The sequence below is a fragment of the Motacilla alba genome, chromosome 17 (genome assembly GCF_015832195.1).
Source record: "Motacilla alba alba isolate MOTALB_02 chromosome 17, Motacilla_alba_V1.0_pri, whole genome shotgun sequence".
NCBI lineage: Eukaryota > Metazoa > Chordata > Aves > Passeriformes > Motacillidae > Motacilla > Motacilla alba.
In genome coordinates this window covers 8,346,171-8,364,319 of record NC_052032.1, presented here as the reverse complement: position 1 = coordinate 8,364,319, position 18,149 = coordinate 8,346,171, and the positions used below count along the sequence as shown (strand labels likewise).

The following is an 18,149-nucleotide window of genomic DNA, read 5'->3' as shown; positions in this document are numbered from 1 at the left end:
TCTGAACCTGACAATTCCAAACGATTCTCTGCGTGGAGATTTCCCTGAAGACGCTCTAATTGCTTTGTGTACACACACACACGCAGCTGGTGCCTTGCAACACCATTTCCATGGGTGAATTCCGTGTCTTCTCCTTGGAAAACCCAACCACAATTTCCTCCTTGACACACCGTGCTGCTTCCCCTGCTGCCAGGGAGAAACCAGGAGCTGCAATTTGCCCCCATCACGAAGCCAGGGTTGGAATGCCAGCTGAGGGAAGGAGTTCTCAGGATTGAAACCCTCCCTGGGAAGCTGGAAGCTCTGCTCTGCAGTTGTTTGCACCTCCAGGGATTATCAGTTCAGCCTCCATCAAGAGCAGATGTCTGGCACTAGGAGCCTATTCCTTATTTTGGGGTTTTTCATGTAGGTTAGCGTGGGAGTGAGATGCAGCCAGATTAGCAGGCAGGTAACATATCCCACAACACATGCCCAGAAATTCTGCTCCTCCCTCACTTTTCCTCCATTGGCAGCCGGAGAACTGCATTAAAAAAAACCCCACTGAGCACTTCCACCCTCCTGATGTTATCCCAGGTCTCCCATTCCCAACTCCTGCCCATCAGCGGAGGTCACTGGGTCAAATCCTGATTGTTTGGAGTGGATGAAGAGTTCTGGGAGCACCTCTGAGCTGTTCATAAATCCTGCAGCCTCTCAGGAGCGAGTGCACCCAGGGCGTTATGGCTGCGAGAAAGAGAAGCCTGACTTGGGATTATTTTTAGCAGCCTCTGACAACCCAAAGAATTGTTTTAGGGCTGAATGTTTCCTGCCTGGCTTTATTGTCCTCAGCACATGGGGAAATCAGTTAAGTGGAGGTTTAATATTGTTAGAGGGAATTAATACAGCAGCTTGCCCCAAAGCAGCAGGATGAAAATTCTTTTGTCATGCACGGCACAGGCCAATATGGCATTAGGGGATGGGGTTTAATTATATATCCAGCACAGGAGCCAGCACGTATTTGCAAGAGAAGAGCACAATTTCACATGAAACAGCATTTCTTCACTGAAATCTATTATCTGGAAAATTCCTTGTTATTGGGGATGTTTCCCTAATGAGATTTTTTGATCTTTTTGGACGGCAGACTATTAAAAACTAATCAAGAGGATGTCAACGTTAGGCAGAAAACCACTGAGCGTCATCTCTGTGCTACCTGCTGCCGACAGCTTGCAGGGATTTACTTGACCTTTTCAATACCACCTTGCCTAGGAAAGCTTTGGGCTTTTAATTCTCTCTCCTCTCCTGTTGCTGAGTCTGCTCTGAAACTGCTTGTGCCAATGGAATGAAAAAAGGGGGATTTTTTAAATTTTTTAATTTTTTTTTTTTTTTTAGAGATATGGTTCAATATCAGTGCTTTGATCTCAGCACTTTTCCCTCGACCTTAGGCCAGGCTCTCCTCTCAGAAAACACTTAAGAGATTTCTCCTCCTGCCTGCCGCAGCTGATTATTCCCCACCACACACACACGGGGACAGCTACACACGGAAAAACCATCCCAAGGGCTCTTCCCTGGAAACCAAGGCTCAGCTCAGGTTTCTACCCCACCAAACCGAAGCACCTTTGCCAGCAGGGGCCAAGCATTACCTTTTCTAGGAGTTGTCTCAGCTGCTTTGTCCTGGCATCACGCGAGCACATCGTCTGCTGAGGTGCCACCACTGTGCATATACAACGTCCCTCGCTGTCCTGGGCAGAGCTGTACACCTGCCAGCTTTCCTCTGGGTTGGTAGGCAACACCTAATTAACACAGGGAAAGATGGGTTAATTAACCAGGGGAGGCCTGGCAGGGCTGTGGGAGGTGAAGGGGGATGAGGACGTGGCAGGGAGTGGAGCTGTGCTGGAGGCTCCTCCGAGGGCCCAGCCGGCAAAATTCACTCGGAATGCAAAAATATGGATTGGGGACGAATTAGAGAAGGGTCTGGAAAGGAGAGCAAGAGCTGGAAACACGAAGTGGGAAAGCGGGGACATAGGGAACAGTGAAAATCCCGGGTGCCGGCCAGCGCTGAGCACATCGGGGTGGGAGCCCTCGGCTTGTCCTGAACAGCGGGACGGGGACCTGCCCGAGCCACCAGGGAGGGCACAGCGTCCTGCCCAGGGCTGAGCAGTGCCCTCCGCTCTGGAGAGCCCGGCGGGGCCGGATCCGGCAGCTGGAGATGCGCTCGGCTGAGAGCACGGACACCCAGACGCACGGACACATCGGAGTACGGACACCTCGGGGTACGGACACCCAGATGCATGGACACCTCGGGGTACGGACACCTCGGGGTATGGACACCCCGGGGTATGGACACCCAGACGCACAGACACCTCGGGGTTCGGACACCTCGGGGTATGGACACCCAGAGGCACGGACACCCCGGGGTATGGACACCCCGAGGTATGGACACCCTGAAGTACGGACACCCCGGGGTACAGACACCCCAAGGCACGTTTTTACACCCCAAGGTACGGACACCACGACGTACTGACACCCCGAGCTATGGACACCCCGAGGCACGGACACCCCGAGGTACGGACACTCTGAAGTACGGACACCCCCAGGTATGGACACCCCGAGGCACGGACACCCCGGGGCACGGACACCCCCAGGTATGGACACCCCGGGGCACGGACACCCCGGGGCACGGACACCCCGAGTTCCGCTCCCCCCTCTCATCAGAAGCTTCCCCAGACCATCGCTTCCCCCAGGGGAGCCCGCAGCCGAGCCCTTGCGGAATCCCAGCGGGGATGCGATGCAGTCCTGAGGGCACGCCGGGGAAAGGAGCCCGCCCCAAACCCGGCGCATTCCCCTCTCTGCTCTTCATTTGCCTTCGGTCTCACGGCATAATCCGCTATTTAATCCCAACCCAGCCTCGGAGCACTTTGAAGGTGTCACCGTGTCCCCAGCCAGAGGGGAAACGTTCTTTCCACCGCTTCACTGGAGAACAAATCACCTTGCAAATGCCCACCTTGACAGACATGCCCAGGCAGACGCACAATTGGATTCCCTGGCTAAAACAAGCGGGAGGAAAAAAAAAAAAAAAGAATATAAATGGATCTCATAAACCCTGACAACGTGGAAAAAAAATAAAAATCCCAGCTTCATTCACTGAGCGGCACAACCACTACACGAATACTCCGGGAACAGCGGAGCTGCGGTAGCGGGGCTCTGTCACAAAGCACGAGCGTGCAGCCTGCAGGAGAGAGGTGCCCGATTTTCCCAGCTCAGGGAAGACAGACAGACAGACTGGAATGATTTTCCCAGCCATCCCCAAAGCGGGAAGCTCAGGTACTGCCCCAGCCCTCCAGCAGAGCAGGGACAGGAGATGTCCAGCCCCGCACGGCGACTTCCCGGCTGCATCTCCATCCCAGCGAGGGCGGATCGCGGAGGGAGGGCAGCGGAGCCGCCTCCCGGGACTCGCACCCGCTCTCCCCGCGGCTTTTGCAGCGGCCACGAGGGAAACTTTGCATCCCTTTGGCTGCAGGGACGATGCGGGGAGGCAGCCGAGTCGCCCCCAGGCACGAACGAGGGGTGGCTGAACCGGAGGAGACGAGGGGAGAGGGAGAGACGCTCCCTCACCGTCACCCCCATCTCCTGCCAGCACCCCCTGTCCCCTCAGCGCCCCTTCCCCGCTCCCGCAGCATCGCGGGGACACTTGGCCGCGACGTCCCCGAATGGATCCTGCAGGGGGGACCCTGCCGGCCACGGGGACACCTGGGCAAGGAGAGATGTGACAGCCGGGCGGGGAGGGACTGGGCGGCGGCGGGGAGCAGCCGCAGGGACGCTCCGGGATGCGGGGACGCTCCGGGATGTGGAGACGCTCCGGGATGCGGGGATGCTCCGGGATGTGGAAACGCTCCGGGATGCGGGGATGCTCTGGGAGCCTGGCATGCCTCGGGAGGCTGGGATGCCCCGGGAGGCTGGGAGGCTCCGGGATGCGGGGATGCTCCGGGAGGCTGGGATGCTCCGGGATGCGGGGATGCTCCGGGATGAGGGATGCTCCGGGACGCGGGGATGCTCCGGGATGAGGGATGCTCCGGGAGGCTGGCATGCCCCGGGCAGCCCTCCCCGTGCCCCGCAGCCCCCCGCACTTACTCCCGTGCTGCGGTCCAAGGTGCCGCCCGTGGCCGCCGTGAGTTTGGTGGTGTTGAGCCCCACGAGGGAGGGCAGCGTCTGCGACATCCAGTTGGTGATCATGGCCATGGTGCTGAGGACGACTCCAATCTTGAGTAAAGGCACAGACATGTCTGCGGGGGGGGCGGCAGGCACCCTTCATTCTGCACCGGCGCCGGGCTCCATGCCGCTGGGTTCGGGCTGCGCCAGCCGCCCGGCCGCCGCCGCCGCTCGCCGCCGGCCCATCGTCCTCCTCCTCCTCCTCTTCCTCCTCCTCCTCCGCCGCCCCGCCGCCCTGCCCGGCGCTGTGGCTGTGCCCGCGGTGCCCCGGTGCAGCCCGAGCGAGCGGGGCTGGCTCCCTGCGCCCGCCGCTCCGGGCGCGCCCCAGCCCGAGCGAGCGGCTGCAGGAGGAGGAACCGGGGCGGAACCGGGGCGGGACGGGAGCGGAGGGGCGGGCAGAGCCCAAAGAGCCGGGGACACTGCGGTGGGCGGTGGGGGAGAGGGAGGGGACAGCGGAGCGCGGGGAGGGAGGGGAGAAAAGGTTCGGGGAGAAGGGAGTGGGAGGAGAGGTTTGGGGAAAGGGAGGGGGAAGAGATATGGGGGGAAAAGATCTGGGGATAAAAGGTCTGGGGATAAAAGGTCAGGGGATAAAAATGTGGGAATAAAAGATCTGGGGATAAAAGGTCTGGGGATAAAAATGTGGGGATAAAAGGTCTAGGGAAGGGGAGAAGAAAAATGATGGGGAGGAAAGATTTGGGACAGGGAAGCAGAGGGAAGGAGAGAAAAAGGTTTGGGGAGAGGTAAAAGAATCAGGGAGAAAAGGTTTGGGGAGAAGGGAGTGGGAGGAGAGGTTTGGGGAAAGGGGAGCGGAGGGATGGGAGGAGGAAGAGATATGGGAAGAAGAGATCTGGGGATAAAAGATCTGGGGAAGGGGAGAAGAAAAATTATGGGGAGGAAAGATTTGGGACAGGGAAGTGAAGGGAAAGGGAGAAAAAAGATTTGGGGAGAAACGATTTGGGGAGAGGTAAAAGAATCAGGGAGAAGCGAGTGGGAGGTGAGGTTTGGGGAAAGGGAGGGGGAACAGATATGGGGAGAAAAGATTTGGAGATAAAAGATCTGGGGAAGGAGGAGAGAAGGGAAGGAGAAGAGAGAAGAAAAATTATGGGGAGGAAATATTTGGGACAGGGAAGTGGAGGGAAAGGGAGAAAAAAGATTTGGGGAGAGGTAAAAGAATCAGGGAGAAAAGGTTTGGGGAGAAAGGAAAGAATTGGGGAGAGGGGGAGAGACTGAGCCGGGGCAAACAGGCGTGGGGAAGGAAGAGAAAGGTTTGGGGGGAGGGAAGAAGATCTGAGGAGATAAATTGGGTGGGGGAGAGGAATGAGGAGAGCGGGAAAATTGGGGAGGCGGTGGAAGAGGTTTTGGGGGGAGGTGGAACGGGTTTTTGGGAGCATGTGGAAGAGATTTTGGGGAGCAGGTGGAAGGGATTTTGGGGAGCAAGAAGGGATTTTGGGTGGGAGGTCGAAGGGATTTTGGGGAGCAGGAAGGGATTTTGCAGGGGAGGTTGGAAGGGATCTTGGGGGGAGGTCAAAGGGGTTTTGGGGGGAGGTGGAGAAATGGAGGGGAGGTCGAAGGGGTTTTGAGGGGAGCAGGAAGGGGTTTTGGGGGGAGCAGGAAGGGGTTTTGGGGAGCATGTGGAAGAGATTTTGGGGAGCAGGTGGAAGGGATTTTGGGGAGCAGGTGGAAGGGATTTTGGGGGGAGGTCGAAGGGATTTGGGGGAGGAGGTGGAAAGGATTTTGGGGGGAGCAGGAAGGGGTTTTGGGGGGAGCAGGAAGGGGTTTTGGGGGGGATGTGGAAGGGGGTTTTGGGGAGCAGGAAGGGGTTTTGGGGGGGATGTGGAAGGGGGTTTTGGGGCGCAGGAAGGGGTTTTGGGGGGGATGTGGAAGGGGGTTTTGGGGCGCAGGAAGGGGTTTTTTGGGGGGCGCGGCTCCCCCGCTGCGGCGCTGTGGCGCCCTCTGGCGGCTGCGGGCGGCGCTGCGGGCCGGGGTCGCTCGGTGGTCGCGGGGACACAGCGGGGACACAGCGGGGACACAGCGGGGACGAGGAGCCGTGCCAGGACCAAGGAGAGCCGCAGCAGCTCACCGCGGTGCCACCCGCCAGGGCCGCACCTCTCCTGCACAGACCTGCGAGCTGGGGGACCCCTGTGGGTCCCCTGCGGGTCCCCTGCGGTCCGCAGGTCCAAGCGGGCTGTCAGAGCATCCCCCACACCCCCGATTGTCACCTCGCCACGTCCTGCCACGACAGCACGAAAGATAAACCAAAGCTCACTGCCAGCCCTGCTCCCGCCTCATTCCCAGCGCAGGAATTCCCTGCCGAGGGATGCGAAGGGCACACAGCCTGTCTGGCCAGCCTGGAATGTCACCTGGGCTTGGTCACCACGCAGGGGTCCCGAAGCCACTTGCAGAACTGCCCTGGTGACTTCAGAAGCCAAATCTCCGACCGGCAGAGCTCCACAGCTCCTGCATCCTCCCCTGAGAGAGCCTCAGAACCCCCTGTCCCTCTGCAGAGGACAGAGGTGACACCCCCTGTTTTGTGGCACAGCCCCAACCTTGACATGGGTGCAGGGGAGCCTCAGCGGCTCACGGCCTGGCTCTGGGAGCCACCACATTCCCACTGGAGTCCGACCAGCCCAGCCCCAAACCTGACCCTCCCGACCCCTTTGTTGCCCCAAAACCTTGACCCACCGGTGCCTCCTCACATCCAGCACCCGGGTGATGTGCAGAGCACATCCCAGCAGGGAAGCAGGAAGCCCTGAAGTGCAATCCCTGCTGAGCTGGCCTGTCCCCCCTCAGCAGGACCCTGTCCCACCTCACCAGGACCCTGTCCCCCCTTACCAGGACCCTGTCCCACCTCAGCAGGACCCTGTCCCCTCTCAGCAGGACCCTGTCCCCCCTCACCAGGACCCTGTCCCCCCTCAGCAGGACCCTGTCCCCCCTCACCAGGACCCTGTCCCACCTCAGCAGGACCCTGTCCCCCCTCACCAGGACCCTGTCCCTCGCTGGGGAGGTGGCCCTTGGTGTGGGATCCCCCCAGCACAGCCAGGCTGGGCAGAGGGAGCAGGAGCAGGACAGCCCAGTGCAGCTGTTGCTGCAGGCAGACCCGGGAGCTCTGTGAAATAAAGCACATTTAGCAGTTCCACCAGGTGGGGAAATCGAGATCAGGTTGAGCAGGAGCGCTGCTGCCAGCTCGGATCCCGTCCCTGTGACAAAGCCCTGGCACAGCAGGGCACTGGCAGCTGGTTTGTGCCAGGCTGCAGCAGCTGAAATCCCATCCCTGCCCTTGCTTCCCTCCATCCGTGTCACCTGCCCGGCTCCAGCCCAGGTGAGGCAGCTCTGGAGGCAGGAAGGAAGCTCTGCTGCCCCCTGAGTCCCCCAGTGCCCTGCTGCCCCCTGAATGCCCCAGTGCCCCCTGAACCCCCCCAGTGCCCCCTGAACCCCCAGTGCCCCCTGAAACCCCAGTGCCCCCTGAGCCCCCCAGTGCCCCCTGAGCCCCCCAGTGCCCTGCTGCCCCCTGAATGCCCCTGTGCCCTGCTCTGGGCTTGCACCAGCTGCCTCCACTCCATGGCACCAGCTTCCCCCAGTCCAGGCATCCTCATCCCCCCATGGGGTTCATTCCATCCTCATCCCCCCATGGGGTTCATTCCATCCTCATCCCTTCATGGGATTGATTCCATCCTCATCCCTTCATGGGGTTCATTCCATCCTCATCCCTCATGGGATTCATTCCATCCTCATCCCCCCATGGTGTTCATTCCATCCTCATTCCCTCATGGGGTTCATTCCATCCTCATCCCCCATGGGGTTCATTCCATCCTCACCCCCTCATGGGGTTCATTCCATCCTCATCCCTCATGGAGTTCATTCCACCCTCATCCCCCACGGCAAAGCTGCTGCAGGGTGTGCAGGCTGGCACCTGTGGGGTCAGCACCCAGCAGCTGCTTCAGGCTGGGGGGGCAGGAACAGCTTCCTCAGGCAAAAAAGAAAAACCCTTGGAATGGTTCCACCTTTTAGGAGGAATCCCAAATCCCCGCTCTGCCAGGTGCTTTGCTGTGCTCAGGCCTTGACTGCCCCTCTGATTTCAAACACCCCAGTGCTGATACCCCAACCACCCCAAGGTCCATTTGTCAGGGAAGCTTATCCCTCATATTGGTCTGCTCCACACACAGATACAGGAATTAGTCCTGTGCCTATTTCAGTATTTAAATTTAAGAATCTCTCCTGTGCCTTACTCTGGATAAAAAAAAAATCCCTCCTGTGCCTTGCCCTGGATCCCAGCTGGGCTGAAACTTCATTTCCCAGCAGGGCAGGCAGGTGATTTCATTCCCATTCCTTCCCAGAGCTCTGCCGTGATTAAAGCTCCTCCAAAAGCGCAGAGAGAGGAGCAGCAGAGAGAGGAGAGGAGCAGCAGAGAGAGGAGAGGAGCAGCCACAGAGAGAGGAGAGGAGCAGCCACAGAGAGAGGAGCAGCAGAGAGAGGAGCAGCCACAGGTCCCTGCGAGGGGGGCATTGCTGGCAGTGTTTGCCCAGCGCGTGTGCAGGGGGAGGGAGGCAGAGCTGCTCTGTCTCCCCGCACAAAACCCCTTCGTGTCACTTGAAAGAGGAGCTGCACCTGTAATAATGGGGGGAAAAGAGAAATCCTGGGGGATTTTCCTTCTTTCTCTCTCCTGCTTGCAGTGTTTATGAAAGAATCAAAAGCAGCGCTTTGAGGGGATTTTTTTTTTCTTTTTTCTTTTTTGCTGCTGCCTAGATTAATGGAGTTGAGGAAGGGACATCAAAATGGTCTTCCAGACCTTTTTAAATTTTAAATTAAAGACCTTTGAAAATTCTTAACTCGTTAATAACCTGCCAGGAGCAGGAAGGGTCACAACCCTTCCCCGAGGCATGGCCTGGAAGCTGAACCCACCCCCAAGCACAGATCTGATAGGAAAAGAGGCTCCCAGGAGCTGCTGTTCCCCTTTTTTAGGGATGCAGGGCTGTGCAGAGGAGGAATTGGGGCTGCTGGTGTGTGACGAGGTGCAGTGAGCAGGACAATGACTTTTGTCACTTTCTGGCCAGGTGACAGAAACTCTGCCTTGCTCTGATCATCCTCCTGGTTTTAAAAGCCCAACGTGGCAAAAAAAAAATGAATAAACCGACCAAAAATCCAGGGAATTCCGTGTGTGAGACCTGCCTTTCCTCATGCTGGAGCACAACACAGGAACCAGCATGAAACCAGGAGGGAAGAGCCTCAGGGGGCCCTGTCTGCCCTGATGGGGCTTTCCCCAGCTGGATACTGCGCCTTAAAAATCAACTTTTCCATCACCACATCCGCAGGAATCCCTGAACTGGTGGAGCTCAGCTTTCTCCGGGTCACTTTGGGGTTTTTTGGGGGGTTTCTGCACAAGAAAACCTTTCTGCTGCCACTGCTTCTGTTGTCTCTGTCCCCTCCCGTGAGAGCAGGGAGCACTCCAAAAAAAAAGAGGGGTCCCAGCAGAGCCCCCTCCATCCCTCCTGCTGCCAGCAGCGAGCAAAGAGCTGCTCGAGGAACAAAACATCATTTTTTAAAAAATTTTCATTCAATTATTGCGGGCAGAGAAAGAGCAGGAGCGCCCTGAGGTGCGAGCAGAGCACAGGGACTTCCAAAAGCGCTGCTGGCCGCAAAATTCCGCTGCCGGGCAGGGAGAACGCAGAGCCCCGAGCCCAAAGGAGCCCTGCCGGGGTCAAGGCGTGCGAGCGGCGACAATTGGCGGGTGGCAGCGCGGGGACACGGCGGTCACTGTCTCCCTCTCCTGGCTGGTTCAGAGAAGGAGTGCCCAAATTCCTCCTGCTCCCAAATTGTGCTGGGGATGACGGCCGGGGACCCCAAGCAGAGAATCCCTGCCCTGAATAAACCACACCCGCCGGGGTGTTAACAGCCCCAAACCTCGCCGGCGCCTTGGGGACAGCTCAGGTGACACCCCCGGAGGAGGATGGCGGCTGTGCCATGAGCTCAGTGCCCTTCCCAGGGCTGGCAGCTGCTGGCCTGGCACAGGACAGCCCAAATCCTGCTCTGGGAGCTCCTGCTGTCTGTCCTGGACATCTGTGGAGCGGGCTGGACACTCCGAGGTCTGTCCCCTCTGCAAGGAGCTGGCTCTGGGATTTCAGGGATCCTCCTGAAAAGCCTGGATTGAGATTTTCCTGCCTCCTGCAGCTGAGGGAGGGGCTCTGAAGCGTCCCCTTGGAGGCTTTGCTGCCCCCAGTGACTCCTGCCACCCCTCCCGGAGCCCTGGTTGATGCCAGGCTGTCCCTGTCACACCCCTGCCCCACGGGGTGCGGCTGCACAGGGGCAGGAGAGCTGTGGGGAGGAGAGAACCCCAAAAAAAACCCCTAAAAACCACCTGAGGGGCTGTGCCCCCTGGCACCCCACGGCTCCTGAGTGATGCCGGGCACACAGAGACGCCAGCTCTGAGCCCAGCCTGGCCCACTCTGTGCCCTCTGCCCACCTCAGAGCCACCCAGGGACGGGCCTGGCTCAGCTCTGGGCACAAGGAGGAGGTTTCTCATCCCTCCCTCAATAACCCTTCACCCTTCCCTTGCATTCCTGCTTCCCAGGTATCCAAAATCCCTGCAGCCTGTGCTGGGCAGCCACAGCCCCCTGAGGGAACAAACCCTTGGTGCCCATCCCCTCTGGGCACTGCACAACCTTCTGCTTTGCCACGGGGCACCTCAGCAGCTCACAAGAAATCACACCTCAGTTTTGGCTCCGATTCCAAATTTCCCGAGGTTTTTGCCCGGTTTTTGTCACTTTTTTTTTAAAATCTCTGGTTTTTTTGTCACTTTTTTTGCTGCCACCACCTGCACAAACCTGACTCCAGGAGACGGATGCTGCTCACAAGTTTTCCCCTCATCACGGGAAGGCAGGGATGGACAGAAAATAAAAGTGAAGGAAGGATTGAAAGTGGGAATTTAAGACCTCAAAGTGTGACCAGGATGAAGGGGATCCCTGCCAGCTCCTGGTAAATCTGTGTGAAAATTGTAGCTGATGCCAGGGCCAGCCACAATTTTGGGATCAGACAGCCCAAGCTGCTCTGGGAAATGAACTCCCAGCTCTGGACACTCCCTGCTCCTGCAAGAAAAACCCTCTGAAACCTCTCCTTTCTGAACTCTGGAAGGAAACATCCCCTCCACGGGGTTTCAGCTGCCTAAAGCTGTGTTTAACTAAAGCTGCTCTTGTCATTAAGCCCAGGATCCTCAGCAGGTGCCAAGAGCTTAAAACCAGCCCAGGTTCCTGATTTTGGAGGATTTTTTGGGCACTTTCCCTGGGTCAGGCACACACCTCCAGACCCTGAGTGACTTCCCAGGGAAGGATTGTTGTCTGTGCTGCTTTCCAGCAAACACAGCTCTGCTCCTGGCCCTGGGCTGAGTCCTGAAATTGTCCCTCTGTTATCCCTGCAGCGTGGGGAGGGTGGGCTGGGGACAGGGAAAAGGGGTCCCTGAGCAAGGGAAAGGGATCCTGACAGGGAGAAAGGGTCCCTGACAGGGAAAAGGGGTTCCTGAGCAGGGGAAAAGAGTCCCTGAGCAGGGGGAAAGGGATCCTGAGAGGGGGGAAATGGATCCTGACAGGGAAAAAGGGGTCCCTGACAGGGAAAAAGGGTCCTGACAGGGAAAAAGGGTCCTGACAGGGAAAAAGGGGTTCCTGACAGGGAAAAAGGGTCCTGACAGGGAAAAAGGGGTTCCTGACAGGGAAAAAGGGGTCCTGACAGGGAAAAAGGGGTTCCTGACAGGGAAAAAGGGGTCCTGAGCAGGGGGAAAGGGGTTCCTGACAGGGAAAAAGGGGTTCCTGATAGGGAAAAAGGGTCCTGACAGGGAAAAAGGGGTTCCTGACAGGGAAAAAGGGGTTCCTGACAGGGAAAAAGGGTCCTGACAGGGAAAAAGGGGTTCCTGACAGGGAAAAAGGGATCCTGAGCAGGATAAAAGGGTCCCTGAGCAGGATAAAAGGAGTCCCTGACAGGGAAAAAGGATCAGGACTCCAACTAAATTCAATCTGGAGGCTGGGAGCAGGGCTCAGCTCCAGGAGAGCAGGAACAGCCAGCAGCTCCAGCCCACCAAAGAAGGAAAGCCAGCATTTCCAGCCGCTCTCCCCCCACACTCGGACCCGGCTGGCACCAAGGCACACCTCCGTGTCTCTGCTTCTCCAGGCCCACCTTCCCCTGCCGGACTGAGGGATCCCAAAAAGCCACCAGTCCCAGGCTGGGCCCTCCTGGGGTGTCCCAGCCTTGTCCCCTTTGGTGGGGAGCTCTGCCAGAGCAGAGGTGACGCTTTCCCCTCGCAGCTCCAGCAGGAGCTTTCCCCAGGGCTCTGTTTAATTAACCTCTGAGGGTAATTAGCCGTGTATTAGGTATGATGCTGATACTGATTACAAGGACTGGTAACTCCAGCAATAAATACGAGCCAGGGCTGGAAATCACCTCTCTTTTTTATTGGTTTCAACTAAAGATAGCCAGACCAGGCACAGATTGCTGTATGAGACAGCTGCCTCCTGCTCGGGGCTGCAGATTTGCAGCTTAATCCCTCCCCACATGTGTCCCTGCCAGGGGGAGGAAGTTTGGGCACCAAAGTGGGCACTGGGAGGTTCTGCATGGGCAGAAGGGAGCTGGGCTGGGCCCTGCTGAGCTTTGGCAGGGCTCTCCCTTCCCCTGCAAACAGCCCTGACAGCGACTTGAGGTTCTTTTAGGGGAAATTCAATGGGTGAATGAAGATAATTAATATTTTTAGGGTTTTTTTTACTCTTGCAGAAGCCCTAAATGTTTCACGTCAGGAAGGCGCCACTCCCAGAATTACTGGGGCTGTGGATGTGGGAGCACCGTGCTGCTCCTGAGGAAACTTTGAGGAATTCCAGGAGGTTTTCACTGCAATATCCCAGCAAAAGGACAAAAGGACAGGTGAGACAGACGGCCAGGCAGCAGCTGGCACCCCAGCCCCCCTCTGCTGCCTGCCCTGGCTGTCCCACAGCAGCCCCAAGCTCTGAGCTCCTGGCAGCACACCACAGATCCCTCGAGAGCAGACCTTGGCTCTGTCCTCCAGGACACCAGAAAGGTCCCCTGGGTGTCCCCAAGAGGAGGACAAGGACAGGCAGCCCACACTTTGCCCAGGAGGGCCTTGCCCAGGGCTGAGTGCCCAGCCAGAGCCAGGGGCTGCAGCCCAGAGTGCCCAGAGCACCTCTGCCCCCCATCCCAGCCCCCCAAATCCTGCCTCCCACCAAAATGGGGCATTTCAGGGTGTGACTGTGACCATGGTAGTGGTCCCAGCACCCCAAATCCTGCCTCCCGCCAAAATGGGGCATTTCAGGGTGTGACTCTCCCTGGAGAGAGGCCAGGCCAGGCACAAAGCAGCTCAGAGAGAGGAGATGCCAGAGCCTCGTGCTGTGGGCTCCCCTCAGCCCTGCCGTGGGGAAACCGAGGCACAGGACAAAGAACTGGGGGCATTCAGGGGCAGCTCCCCCCTTGTCTCACACAGGTGACCCCACCCCAGCTCAAGCCCCCGGCAAAGCAGGGGTGCAGCCCCAGCCTGGGCATCACCCCAGTGCCCCCAGCACCCTCCCTTCCACCCGGGGGGACACCCCAGGGTGCTGCAGCGCCCACCCCTTGCAGACAACCCCCTTCCCTCCAGAGCCAGGGCAGGCTGGCCCCTCCAGCCCCGTTCAGGAGCCAGCTCTGTCCCCAGCTGCGAGCTGGCCTGTCGCCGCAGGGAGGGACAGGAGGGGACAGCAGCACCTTGTGCTTCGGCAGGGAAAGCCACCGAAATCAGCAACCTCTGCGCCCCAGGCTCCCCGCTGCCCCTCTGCAGGGCGCAGCAGAGGCTCCCCACGGCACGGAGATGCCAGCCTGGCACGGGCTTGAGGCACGGAGCAGGGAGGCGGATCTGGGCATCACATCTGGCAGCTGTGCCACGGCAGCGAGGGCTCTGCGGTGCCAGGCCAGCCAGCGGGCAGCAGGGCAGGGCACGGCCGCCTGCCCAGGCGGGCACTGCAGAGCTGAAAGCAGCCCCGGCTAAGCCAGGCTTTAGCAGGGGCTCAGACCTCCTGCCGCCACCAGGGCAGGGCTCTGTGCCCAGCACCCGGGCGGGCTGGGCTCCCCGTGCCCACCACGGATTGAAGTTGCTGCCAAAGTTGAGGCGCTGCAGTCACAGAGGAAGCAAGGAGAGGAGAAGGCAGCCAGGCAGGGCAGGAACCTTGGTTTCCCTTGCTGGAACCTTGGTTTCCTTGCTTTTCCCTTGGTTTCCCTTGGTTTCCCTTGCTTTTCCCTTGGTTTCCCTTGCTTTTCCCGTTGCTTTCCCTTTGCTTTTTCCTTGGTTTTTCCCTTGGTTTCCCCTTGCTTTTCCCTAGCTTTTTCCCTTGGTTTCCCTTGCTTTTTCCTTGCTTTTCCCCTTGGTTCCCCTTGCTTTTTCCTTGCTTTTTCCCTTGGTTCCCCATGCTTTTTCCTTGCTTTTGCTTTGGCTTTTCCCTGCTTTTTCCTAGCTTTTTCCCTTGGTTTCCCTTGCTTTTTTCCTTGCTTTTCCCCTTGGTTCCCTTTGCTTTTCCCTTGGAAAATCCCCCAGGGCAGCGCGACGCTGCCAAGGCCGGCCAGGGGCTGACAGCACCCAGCGCCCAGGCTGTGCTGTGACCCCTGGGGAAGCTGGGGGGCCACTGAGGTGACACCCCTGGCACTGTGGCCACCACCGGCCATGCCCCGGTGGCCAGCAGCTGCCGTGCTGGTGGTCCTGGCTCTTTGTCCAGCGCGGCGCATGCGCACGGCCTCGGCATCCTCACACACAATGGGCTCTGCTTCCTCCCCACCCCTCCTCATCCCCACAGCCCCTGGGTTCCTCAGCTTCCCCCCCCATCCCCTGCCTGCGTTCCGGGCTGCTCAGCCCGGAATTGAGGCAGCTCTGGGGGCAGCAGAAACCCTGGGAGGGTGCAAAGCCAAAAGGCTTCAGCGGCTCAAACTTCAGCAGGAGGGCAGTGACAGCGAGAGCTTTGTCACTGGGAGAAAGGGAAAAAATCATCTCCATGAAGCATCCAGGATGAGAGCCCAGCTGCTAATTGCTCCTACACTAAGAAGCCTCCATTCCTCTCCTATTTATAGCTGCTTTTTCTTTCCTTTCTTTTTTTTTCTATTTTTTTTTTTTTGTGCTTCCAGGCAGCACCACAATTAACCCCACAATCTAGAGCATCCTCTTGCAATTACTTTTTTTTTTTTTCTTCCTCTCCTCAGTGACTGGTGAGGAAAAAAAAACACCAAAAGACAATCGCCCTGCCAGCCAGCCTCAAGAAGTCAAATGGAGTTTTAATTCCACTTGCAAGAGGTGGATTTTGGGCGCCTCCTTTCCTCCCCCCCACAACCCCACGACTCACTCAGCCCAGGGGCCGGGACAGCAAAGAAAAGCATGAAAATCCAGGCAAAAAAAAAACAAACCCAAAAAAACCCCCAAAAAACAACAGCAGGTGGAGTGGAGAGAGGGGGATAAATCAACTGCCCCTGTCACCCACCCGGCTGCCACAGACACAAACACCAAGGGACATTTAAATGTCACCTAAAACCAGCACGGCCACCCCCACACGAGCATCCGCCGGGGCCGGGGGGTGACAAGGAGGGACAACGCTCCCACCTGCTCCTCGTGGCCACCCGGGCCAGCAGCCAGCCCCGCCCGGGGGTCCCGCAGCCCCCCCAGCTGCTGCCGGGGGAGGTGACCCCAGCACCCCGCTATGGGGCTGCCCCTTCCGTGCCCACCTCGGGGGTCTCCCAGCCCGGATCCCCCCCCGGGGCAGTGCCCAGGTGCGGCGGGCAGGGCACAGGTGATGCCCGGCTGGGCAGGTGCAGCATCTCCCGGCAGGTTCCTCCGCTGCTCTCGAGGTTGGGCAGAAAATGGCGTTGGGGGAGAAAGGGAGAGGAGGAAGGGGGGAGCGGGGGGAAAGGAAGAGCTGGACCTACTTGGGTGAGTTCTGTGCCCATCAGGATGAGGAAGAAGAGGGTCAGCAGCTTGCTTGCCGGTTGCATCTCTCGCAGCCCGTTCTAGGCAGCTCGCATACAGATCACCTCCGGGCGAGCCTCCCCTGCGCCGTCCCCGAGCCTCGCTGCCTCCTCACTCCTTTATTCTTATTAATATTTTAATTTATATAAAAAAATTAAAAAAAAAAAGACAACGGGACGCAATTTAAAAAAAAAAATCAAACGGCAAAAATAATAATTAAAAAAAAAACAGCCTGATTTTGCGGGTGGCTCTCAGCACCCTCGGGAAGCGATGCCAGAAATCTGCTCAGCAGAGCCTTCACTTTGCATATTTATTGGGATCCCAGTTTCTCTCCTCTGCTCTCGGTGCTGGCTGCCTGGTAATTTATTTAATTTTTTTTTTTTTTTAATGGCTCCCCTGCTCCAAAGACATTTGCGAAGAGAAATTCAGCGGAGCACGCAGTGATTATCTCTGCTATTGCCAAAAGTTTGCCTGGAAAAGGGGGGTGGTGGGGAGAGGACAGGGATTAAAAAAAAAAAAAAAAAAAAGGAAAAAAAAGAAAAAGAAAGGAATTGGTAGGGCTGGCTACTAGCAGGGGATGGCTGTGGAACAGGATGTGACATCAAGTAAGGCGGGGGAAATTTAACTAAACACGGCAAAGGGAGAGGGGGGAAAGCAGGCGCGGGAGCGCGGCTGATGCTGCGGGGACCCCGCGGGGAGCAGGGGGTTAAAACCATCCTGAACCCCATCCTTAATTCCCATCCTTAACCCCATCCTTAACCCCATCCTGAACCCCATCCTGAACCCCATCCTTAATTCCCATCCTTAATTCCCATCCTGAACCCCATCCTTAATTCCCATCCTAAATTCCCATCCTGAACCCCATCCTTAATTCCCATCCTAAATTCCCATCCTAAATTCCCATCCTGAACCCCATCCTGAACCCCATCCTAAATTCCCATCCTTAACCCCATCCTGAACCCCATCCTTAATTCCCATCCTTAATTCCCATCCTGAACCCCATCCTGAACCCCATCCCGAATTCCCATCCTGAACCCCATCCTTGATTCCCATCCTAAATTCCCATCCTGAACCCCATCCTGAACCCCATCCTGAACCCCATCCTAAATTCCCATCCTTAACCCCATCCTTAATTCCCATCCTAAATTCCCATCCTGAACCCCATCCTGAATTCCCATCCTGAATCCCATTCTTAATTCCCATCCTTAATTCCATCCTGAACCCCATCCTTAATCCCACCCTGAGCCCCCTCCCTGCGCGCCCCCCATCTCCGGGCATCCCTCGGGGCAAAGGGGGGGTGCCCAGGGATCTGATCCCCCCAAAACACCAACCCCAAAGCCCAAACCAGCCCCCGGGGAGGCTCCCAGCTCCATCCTCTGCCCGGCTCAGCTCCCAAGGGGTTCGGGGCACAGGAGGATGTGAGCATCCTTTTGTCACGCCGCAGCCTCACCTGGGGGCTGCAGGCGCTGCCCACCCCTCCCTGGCAGGCTCTGCCCCTCATTTCTCTCTCTCACACCCCCCGGAATGCCTCCCAACCCCCAATTTCTTCCAGGACCTCATCAATACCATGGAATGTTTCAATCTGTGTTGCTGTGAGTGAAAAGCATCACCTCCCTGCTCCAGAGATCGTCTCTTGGTGATTATTTCATCGCACAACAGAAGTTCCTTGTCCACTGCTAGCGGAGCCCCCTGCAGAGGATTTCCCCCCCGATTGCTCCAGGGTTTCTTTGGCTGCAGCCCTTGGGAGTGCAGCAGGACATGGGATCTGAGCTGGTGCTTTCCAAGTTCTGGCATCACAGAATTCAGCAGGAACCAGGAAAATCGTGGCCGAGCCTCTGTGAGGACAAAAAGCTGAGGGCAAACTGGAAGAAGCTTTCTGCGTGTTGGCATCAGCAAATATTTAAGGGGAAGTTGGGCCAGTCCTCCTAGGGGGGTTTTAGCAGCTCCAGACAGGGGATCATCCCATCCCTTTCAAGTGAGCTTGGAAAAGGCAGCCCAGGGAGCAGCT

General features: G+C 57.7%; 1 protein-coding gene across 3 annotated transcripts in view; it reads right to left on the bottom strand.

Moving 5' to 3' along the window:
* The window catches only part of OLFM1 (olfactomedin 1), a 34,047-nt gene extending 17,303 nt beyond the window's left edge, over window positions 1–16,744 (bottom strand). For 2 of the 3 annotated variants that reach the window (XM_038156429.1, XM_038156430.1), the window contains exons 1-2: window positions 4,102–4,595; window positions 1,614–1,763 (exon numbers count right to left, since the gene is read on the bottom strand). In XM_038156429.1, coding sequence (XP_038012357.1) covers window positions 1,614–1,763; window positions 4,102–4,251 — 300 coding nt within the window. In that variant the 5' untranslated portion in view covers window positions 4,252–4,595. Of the gene's footprint in view, window positions 1–1,613; window positions 1,764–4,101; window positions 4,596–16,101 lie in introns of those variants that run through there. The other variant, XM_038156431.1, reaches the window with a different exon arrangement.
* Between the last annotated feature and the right edge of the window lie 1,405 nt (window positions 16,745–18,149).